Source organism: Desarmillaria tabescens (assembly GCF_030435595.1).
Source record: "Desarmillaria tabescens strain CCBAS 213 chromosome Unknown EV420scaffold_13, whole genome shotgun sequence".
Lineage (NCBI taxonomy): Eukaryota > Fungi > Basidiomycota > Agaricomycetes > Agaricales > Physalacriaceae > Desarmillaria > Desarmillaria tabescens.
This window is the reverse complement of record NW_026848312.1, coordinates 159,494-167,926: the sequence shown is the minus strand read 5'-3', so window position 1 is coordinate 167,926 and position 8,433 is coordinate 159,494. Positions and strand designations below refer to the sequence as shown.

Here is an 8,433-nt window from a genome sequence, read left to right as displayed (position 1 = left end):
GCAAAGTCTTCCGCACTGTTTCGCCCCAATTTTCCTCCTCCTTGTGGTCCGCAGAGTCTAGTTTCGATGCTGTTGGGCATTTGTTGCAAACAGGTGATGCAGATGTTTATTTTTGGCAAAATATCTCCATGCTAGCGCTATCCTCCACGTCTTTTAATAACTGTTTGTATTTCATCTCCTTCCTGAATCATAGAATAGTATTTTTGTATTTTAGGGATCGTTACGCTTGACTCATTTGTCTTTGTACCCCATGGAGAGTCTCTACTCCCCGAGACATACGCAACCGTGCAATCAAAACGGTATGAGCCTTCATGATAAGGACCCGGCCTTTCCTGATTGTGCCGGTACCAACACCAACCAAATTGCCTGGTTTACTCAGGCTTCTGTTAAAATCCCAACAAATTAAGAGGATTACAGCTTTGGCAAACGTGCGACAGTGGGGGGGCTTAATTAACGAGACATATAGGCATGCAAGCTTATACAATCGCCGCGGAAATAAGCAAGTACGCAAGTAGCTCAGAATACGGGAGGGGTACTTATCCGAAGATTCTGAATATCGAAGGGCGGAAATGCGGAGTCCGAGTGATTACAACGTCATCGCTACAATAACCTTGTACCGGATCTTTCTAATGACTTGTCTGGTGACCTGCAATTCTGCTCATATGATGAAGTTATCCCACTACAAATTCCCTGTAAGTCTTCTGTCATTTCTGCACGTTGACTATCGCCATGGCTGAAAAAACTGTACAAGCTGCTGAGAATGGACCGGTGCCTCAGATATGGAATCAATACATGCGTGAAGTATATTGGGGTAGAAAAGGTCCGGAAACTCTGGGAACCGTTTCTTTCGAGGATATTGAGGAGAAAGCAAAGGAGAAGCTGAAGGATTATCCAGGTGGGACGCCGGAATTCTATTCAGTCAGTTCTTTGTTGAAGCAATTCACTTGTAGGCGTATTTATGTATGCGGGGGGAAACGCTGGGACAGGATCTACGTACCGGGCCAATCTGAAGGCCTTTCAGAGGTACAGAATCATACCCCGTATGCTCGTTGATACCACAGTGAGAAACTTGGAGGTGAGAGATGCATATTCGTAGGTCTCTGCCCTGCTGGTGTTGAATACGTTATATCCTAGGCGACAATACTAGGAGTACGATACCCATCACCCTTGCTTATCGCCCCAATTGGCGTGCAGGGAATTTTCTCTGCGGAAGGGGAGCTTGCCCCCGCTCGGGCCGCCCAAAAACTTGGGATTCCCTTCATCTTAAGCACAGTCTCCTCGAGGAGCATGGACCAGGTTGCTCAAGAGAACGGTAGTGGACACCGATGGTACCAGCTTTACTGGTTCGTCCATACCATCCTTTCTCTGTCTATAATTATTTTTCTTGTCGCTATATAGGCCTAAATCCCAAGATGTAACCGTCTCACTGCTCAGAAGAGCGAAGGCAAACGGGTTTTCTGCGGTGGTGATCACCCTCGACACGATGGCCCTTGGATGGAGACCACATGACATCGACATATCGTACATGCCTCACATTCATGGCGTAGGGATGGAGTGCGGGCGTTCCGATCCAGTTTTTATGGCCAAATTCGGACTCCAGCCTATCTTTGACCAACACCCCGAATTTCCTTACGATTTCCGTGCAAGGGATAAGCTCATCAGTGAGGGAGACCCCAAAGCTTTAGAGGAGAGCAAGCTGGGTAATGCCTGGCTGGCCGAAGTCTGTTCAGGGCAGTTTCATTCATGGGACGATCTCAAGCTTATTAGAGATAACTGGGATGGGCCCATTGTTCTGAAGGGTATACAGAGACGAAGCGTACGTCTTGATCTGAGGACGCTAGAGTCAGACTGATGGTGTCAATAGGACGCGGAGAAGGCTCTCGAATTTGGAGTCAACGGTATAATTGTGTCAAACCACGGTCAATTCTCATCTTTGTCTTAGTAGTAGCATTAATTCTTACATTCTTGCTACAGGTGGACGACAGGTGGACGGTGCTATTCCATCCCTGTACGCACTAGCAGAGATAATGGCTTCAGACAAGATCAAACAAGCTCAGAAAGCGGGAAATCTCACGGTTCTCTTCGATTCTGGTATACGCACTGGAAGCGATATCATCAAAGCGATGGCCCTCGGAGCACAGGGTGTACTCCGTAAGCCTTCCCCCAGATTCGGCGGGCAGTATAGCTAAATATAAACCAGTTGGTCGCCTTTTCCTATATGGAGCTATTCTCGCAGGGCAGGCTGGCGTGGAGCAAGTAATCAAGCACACTATGGCAGATTTGGATACGACCCTTGGGCTGAGCGGATATGCTAGCCTTGACCAGATTCAGGGTATCGGTGAAGAACTTGTGAAGAAGATCGATTTTGAAGCATAGTTACGACATTGCATCGATCCGTCGAATGCGGATATTTGCTTTGTGTACCTCAAATGTCCTTGTATTAGGCTACAATACGGATTGAATAGACAACAGCTTAATGCGCCGATGGCAGACGCAGCTTCCATCCGCTTTCATTCCACTCCTTTTCGAATTCTTCCTCGGAAAATCGTTGGACAGCCCATGTTCTAGCCCGCAGTCGTATTGCGAATTCTTCGTCCGTGGGAAGGGTCAATGCGGTGTGGATTGCATCCGCAAAAGCTGCAGGCGTCTCTGCGTGGTACCCTGGAATAGAGCAATTAACACTGTGAGCCAAACACCGAGGCACGAAACACCAACCAGTTGGTAAGCCATTGAACGGGACAATGATATCTTTCAGAGGTCCCCCGGAAGCATGAGCGATGGGGATCACACCCGCAGCCTGAAGCACATGTTCATCTCGCTGTGCATGACTGAAAAAGTAATACACACCATAAACTCCACCACATTGATACCAAAGTGTTCATCAACCATGGTACTTAAACCGATGCTGGCTTTGGCTAACCAACCAAGCATAACGGGGTAAGAGGCGTTCACCACAAACTCGACTTGATTCTATTTTAGGATCAATCGGTGATTGAACATCCAGAGAGAGCGTCCGTACCTCAACCGTCAACTCCTTGGCTAGTTCACGAAGGCTGTCAACACGGGCAGCATCGTCCGCATTACGACTACCACCAACAAGAACAAGTTTGACTGGGAGAGCACCACCGCTCTTATACTTCGGATGGCTTTCCAACAACTCGTGAAGGGCGTGGAGTTGTGTGGAATGATCTTTTTCGGGTCTACTGACACGGTTCAAAACTAATATTGGAGGCACGAATGAAACAAACGAACCGGAATTGAGCAACACTGAGGACAATTCGTTGACGACCCTGTAGTGTGAACTGAGCCATTTCGCGCGTGTCACAGGGGGGATAGACAATCCGGGCTTTCGTCGTCCTAGAACGAAACGGTAACAGCAGACGCACAAGTATTAAGGGAGAGATCATGTGTACAGCATCAAGCAATGCATCGGAATGGTTTAGGATACCGTCTACATGATTTTTCGTCCAAGACGAATTGACCATAAGGAACGATGCCACCTGCAGAGATAAAGCATAGTAGTACATGAACACCCTGTAATACCTATAACGCAAGATAAGGAGTGGGCTATGAATACGGTTTGAAATGGTATCTTACAGCAACTTTCCTCGACTTAAAATGGAGGAGGAGGAAATGGCACCTGAGTTGGTGTGCCCCCTGGTTCGCGTTTTGACCCGAGCCAGCATGTCGGTGCTTATTGTTGGGTAATGGATGTAAGCACCAACGGGGATATTCCCGAGTAATGAAACAACATGGAACGTAAATGCATATCCCATAGTGTCTGAATCAATAAGATGAGGTCTCAAAGCAACAGTGCAGCGTGTAAAAGCATACCAATGTACAAGTCTGGGATTAGAAAAGACACAGCTTCCCACGCAAGATACATAGACCCGATACTCTGGCCCAAGAGGGTAAACCGCGGCCAAGATGAATCCTCCACCAACTTGCGAGAAGCAAGGAAAACAAAATGAATGGTAGATGGATCCAAACTTATAGCGAACCTGGACTGGAAAAGAATAAGTACGCTTTTCCCACCAAGCACTCAGTTTCGCACCTTGACTTTGTCGAGGATGAGCTCTTTGGTAGTATCCGTGTCGCCGCTGTATACCACGTTCACAATATCAGATTCTGACCGCTGTATAGATGCAATTGCTGTCCAAAGAACGCGCTCTCCTCCACCACCCGCATTACTGATCTAAGTAGAATCAGATTCTATCAACGCACAAGTGGTACAAGACACATACCAATACGGATGGAAAAAACCGACTATTTGGCTGTTGGGGCGTCCGAGTTCATGCAATATTGCAGCACGCCGCTGCTTATTCGATGACTGCAATCTTACAGCAAAGATTCTGAGCACAATGTACGGCAAGAAGCATAATGGCAGCCAGAGCACTACGTGGTTCGGGCTTAAGAGCATTTTGCTTAGTCAGCAAAGACGTGTTGTTTCTATTTTAGGCCACTCCCACTCAGTCAAAGACTCGGAAATACCTGATCCTAACCTCTGCAGTGACTCCATCAAGTGGTCTCAACAAACGGAACTCCTTGGCAGGTAGTCTAGGCATTATGCGGTCTGAAAGGCAATGCATTTATCTAACCTGGTCCGATGGCTCCACAAGTCATCTGGTATTGTAAACAAGCGCTTCTTGTTCAGCTGGTCAATCGAAGCACCTATTGGCGCCTCAAGCTTTATGGCACCTAGAGTCCCAGACTTTATATCGTGGCATCTACGCATACTTGACGCCTTTCTTCCCTTTCCGCTGGTCTGTAGGCACCCACAGCAATCTACTATTTTTTTTCCTCTCGGGTTTCAACAGGTTTCTTGGGATGCGTCACGGTTCACGACCCAATTTGCGCAGCCGGAGCGGTTCACCTTCACAGCAACTTGGGTGACGTCCATTCGTATTCTGCCGATGTATGTTTTCCCAGGTGTCTGCTCCGGTGGGGATATTGTATTGTTACAATGGATGGTCCCGAAAACCGACAGGAACGGTGACGCACCCGTGTGTTGCGCTCAGGAAAAGTCACCCCCCACATCCTCCAACTGCGGGGCTATTCATTATGCTGTTGACCGTTTATACAGCATTGCCAAGGTCATTTGGGTCCACATAAAAGACCTTGATCATGAATTATTACATCCCGTCATCAGCATCCTATCACGACGCTATCACTACCGAGCCCAGCGGTAAGTACCTCTTTGCCTGTGTCTCGCGCCGCTGGTACCAACCTCAGTTTCAGACATGAGTACTGTCCTCTATCTTGCTCGTATTTCCGACGTTAAGGACGATGACGGTCACCATCTCAGTCACTCGGTCTTGATTGCCATAATCGTCGTTTTCCGTACGTCTATTCTACGTTTTTCTGATCTCTTCACTCACCATAGGAGCAGTACTATTTGTTTTGTTGATATTGGGATTCACTCTCGTGTGGTGCTCTCGCTCTCAAGGACATGACAACCGCCATCAGTGCGACGACTACGGATTTTGGCGGAAACCACACCTATTTCGCGGCCTCAGCCTGTGTGGATTCCTTTGCGGGTCTATCACCCCCGCCACGACCGCCCTGAAATACGCAACTCTGTTGTCTAGAAAGCAACCGTTGCTCATCATCGAGGAAGCGTCTGGTACCTTTCAGGGCTACCATGCCGTTTACCCCTTGTGGATCACTGTGCCCCCTTTTCGCACTTTTAAACGTCGACTATCACATTGCTATCGTACTTTCCTCGCTTTCGCCTTCTTTGCATCCTGTCATTTGCTATTCGTTACCTTTCATGATCCCAAGTACTACGTTGTTTTACTTTCTTTGCGACTTTACTAGGTCTATGTCTTATGACCCACCGATACCCATGTGTTCCTGCGCAGCGAGCCTTTTTTTCACGTTCTTGAGCAACCGTCCACTAGTAGAACGTGACGGCATTATGAAATACATTGATGATGTTGTGGGGGCGATCATGTCTCGTACAACTGAGGCGCAAGAGCTCTCGTCGGGTACGTCACGTTCTATAGTAGTGGACGGTTGCTCACGAACGTGAAAAAAAAAGCTTGCTGTGCAGAAACACATGGAGGCGCAAGCGCTAGCATTGAAAGCATCGAAATGGTAACTGTAAACGTATACTTCATCGTCGGAATTCGGACCAGCGTAATTCTATCACGGATAGGTATTGGCGCCTCCTCTCTATCAGCCACTAAAGGCGCTGGCACATAGACCATTCAGAGTCTGGGCTGGTCATGCCGGCCAATCGCAAGTTCAAAAGTTGGGGAAAAAAACACTATAAGAACGGCAATCAATTCGCTGGGATCCTTCAATCTGGGTCTATGTTTGGTTCCTTTCTCCGCTGCTGAGAAATAAATGTAAGACCCCTGGTACTTCTTCAATGTTTAGAGACCTACATCGCTTTCTCAGTGCTTCAGAATCAAGAATGTTCTGATAGAGTCCTGTAATATATCACCACACATTGAAGCTCCGTTAGCAGGTCGTAAAGTTGTTGAAATCTAACTGTATAACCTTAGATGAGCGTCGATGAGCTACCGCGTTTTCTAAACCTTGTTTACAGCAGAGAAATCAACTCTGACAACCGGCTCTCGGTAGCAACACCGTCAGTCTAGGGAACCTTAAGGAGGTCATCGGGCGTCTGCCAGAAAAATTCAAACGAATCGACAGCTATTCACTGGGGCTCATTGTATTCGTTTTCGGCATAATATACTCAGGTCCCGGGCCCTATAGGTTGAGAGCATCCTTTTGGGATGCGTTGACCTTCCAGTCGGCAAAACGTGAAAGCGAGGTGTGACCGTCGGTGAGAACTCAACGGGATACGTAACGAAAAAGAAGACAGCAATAAGCGCAGTGCTGTGATAATGCTGTTGAGCTACAAACAACTTGCCAGGCTGAATGTGGAATCAAATACTCGATTCCTCTGAGGGGGACTTGAAATGAGTCATGATACGAAGTTTTTGAAATCAGGAGATCGCGTCACGGATCGTCGTTACAAAGTAATGCTGTACCCCGGATCAAGCGGAACTGCGGGTCGTTGTTGGGATTTTAGGCGCAGCGGTCGGAGAGAACGTGATGATGCGGCTCGAACGACTTGTATTCCGTGGTATGATACTCAGGAAGATGGTGGTAAGAAGCCAAAATTTTACGGTAACGATCGGTAAGGTAAATAATGGTCTAAATAATGTAAAATAAAAAAACGGTGGCTGGTGGCTATGAAACTCCATCCTGGCCTCAACAGTCGTCGGGTTCGGAATTTACACATCGTTCTCGCAGATGGTCCAGTGTGAAAACTTTCGGAATTTAGTGGTTTATTTGCTTACCTCTGAATCAAGTCCGACTCAATGTCAGATTATTGTACTATTTCAATTCAAATGTCACGTGTCACAGCAAAACCAAAAAAAATCTGAGAACAGTCACAATGGAAATAATTGTTATCTCAATTATGTATTCTGATTTCCTTCGGTTTTGTTGACCAAAAATTGATGGATCGTGTTCGAATTGATCGAAATAGTACAGTATTCATCTTCAATCGAGATCCTAGTAGGTTGGTACCGTACAGATTTAGGGAGACTCAAGCTATGGACGGGAAGTAATAGTACTATCAATACAGCTTAAGTGAAAAATTGCCAGCCCCTGGTAACGTTCAAGCGCGTCAGGGCTGATCCGATTCGAGCAACGATCGTGGAATTAACTATTGTATTCCCAGACGTCATTGAGGAGCAACAACAGCTTCGTACCGCCTTGTCACCAAGGTTCCAAATTTTTTTTGGAACCTGCGGGCTGAAGACGGCCCCTTGCGTATAGTAAACGCAGCCAGTTCTATGTTATATTCAGCCACATCGAGCCAAAAAGAGCTGGTGCTGTTGAGGACTAGGATAAAATGGCACTGCGCTATTCTCCACCACATCCTACGCATGGAAGGTAGCGAATTCTACTCCTTGATACATGGTGAAAAGCCCGTCGCCCAAATAATTGGAGCCGCTCTTTTTATCGGGGGTAGGACCTTCTTACGTCCACTGCCACTACTGCCATGTGCTGACAGTTCGTACTAGCGCTTTTCATATCATTGTTGATATCTTTCCAGTTTTGTGTGAATCGTCGTCAGACGACGCGTGCGCCTCTACGCCGAAGGGCATATGTGCCATCGTCAGTGGCACACTACTATCCCCAAGACGTCGCCTTTTATATCACTCGATGGTACCCTCCAACGAGTTTCGGCAGGACGGTGGAACAACTTCAGTGGCCCTTGCCAGTACATCATCCTGCCACCCGATGAAGATTTTTGCCCATGTGGTGTACCGGAGCGCCTGTCAATTGGTATGCGTAGCTTGACTCTAAACCTTCTCGTCTAATTGTTTCTGTTAGAACTCAAGAAGTTTAGACGCCTCTCTATAGCCGCTTATAATTCACGATGAGATACCATCCTTCAAGTTTCCAGCG

At 47.2% G+C, this 8,433-nt stretch overlaps 4 protein-coding genes across 4 annotated transcripts; 3 read left to right on the top strand and 1 right to left on the bottom strand.

Annotated features, from left to right (window-relative positions):
• Nucleotides 1–673: 673 nt before the first annotated feature.
• Nucleotides 674–2,573, top strand: EV420DRAFT_245722 (oxidoreductase). The gene is made up of 7 exons (XM_060481377.1): nt 674–895; nt 951–1,075; nt 1,135–1,343; nt 1,399–1,816; nt 1,865–1,919; nt 1,975–2,151; nt 2,201–2,573. Exons 1-7 carry the CDS (start codon nt 730–732, stop codon nt 2,374–2,376), a joined length of 1,326 nt encoding a protein of 441 aa, XP_060332128.1. The 5' UTR covers nt 674–729; the 3' UTR covers nt 2,377–2,573.
• EV420DRAFT_1306825 (mannosyltransferase) lies at nt 2,474–4,420 on the bottom strand (the record flags this gene model as incomplete). The annotated part of the gene is made up of 9 exons (XM_060468503.1): nt 2,474–2,661; nt 2,716–2,797; nt 2,848–2,970; nt 3,020–3,200; nt 3,253–3,543; nt 3,598–3,781; nt 3,835–4,006; nt 4,055–4,190; nt 4,245–4,420. The coding sequence occupies 9 exons, from the start codon at nt 4,418–4,420 to the stop codon at nt 2,474–2,476; spliced, it is 1,533 nt and encodes a 510-aa protein (XP_060332127.1).
• Nucleotides 4,421–4,442: 22 nt separating this feature from the next.
• On the top strand, nt 4,443–5,486 carry EV420DRAFT_245678 (uncharacterized protein). Its single transcript, XM_060481375.1, has 3 exons — nt 4,443–5,185; nt 5,239–5,340; nt 5,390–5,486. Exons 1-2 carry the CDS (start codon nt 4,584–4,586, stop codon nt 5,279–5,281), a joined length of 645 nt encoding a protein of 214 aa, XP_060332126.1. The 5' UTR covers nt 4,443–4,583; the 3' UTR covers nt 5,282–5,340; nt 5,390–5,486.
• EV420DRAFT_245695 (uncharacterized protein) lies at nt 5,487–6,593 on the top strand. Its single transcript, XM_060481376.1, has 3 exons — nt 5,487–5,987; nt 6,041–6,350; nt 6,403–6,593. The coding sequence occupies exons 1-2, from the start codon at nt 5,642–5,644 to the stop codon at nt 6,202–6,204; spliced, it is 510 nt and encodes a 169-aa protein (XP_060332125.1). The 5' UTR covers nt 5,487–5,641; the 3' UTR covers nt 6,205–6,350; nt 6,403–6,593.
• The last annotated feature ends 1,840 nt before the right edge of the window (nt 6,594–8,433 follow it).

Coding starts and splice junctions, on each gene's coding strand:
- EV420DRAFT_245722 (XM_060481377.1), top strand. CDS start 730: ATGGCTGAAAAAACTGTACAAGCTGCTGAGAATGGACCGGTGCCTCAG. Junction 1,076..1,134: donor CCACAGTGAGAAACTTGGAG/GTGAGAGATGCA, acceptor GTTATATCCTAG/GCGACAATACTAGGAGTACG. Junction 2,152..2,200: donor CGGAGCACAGGGTGTACTCC/GTAAGCCTTCCC, acceptor AATATAAACCAG/TTGGTCGCCTTTTCCTATAT.
- EV420DRAFT_245678 (XM_060481375.1), top strand. CDS start 4,584: ATGCATTTATCTAACCTGGTCCGATGGCTCCACAAGTCATCTGGTATT. Junction 5,186..5,238: donor TATCACTACCGAGCCCAGCG/GTAAGTACCTCT, acceptor CCTCAGTTTCAG/ACATGAGTACTGTCCTCTAT.
- EV420DRAFT_245695 (XM_060481376.1), top strand. CDS start 5,642: ATGCCGTTTACCCCTTGTGGATCACTGTGCCCCCTTTTCGCACTTTTA. Junction 5,988..6,040: donor GGCGCAAGAGCTCTCGTCGG/GTACGTCACGTT, acceptor TGAAAAAAAAAG/CTTGCTGTGCAGAAACACAT.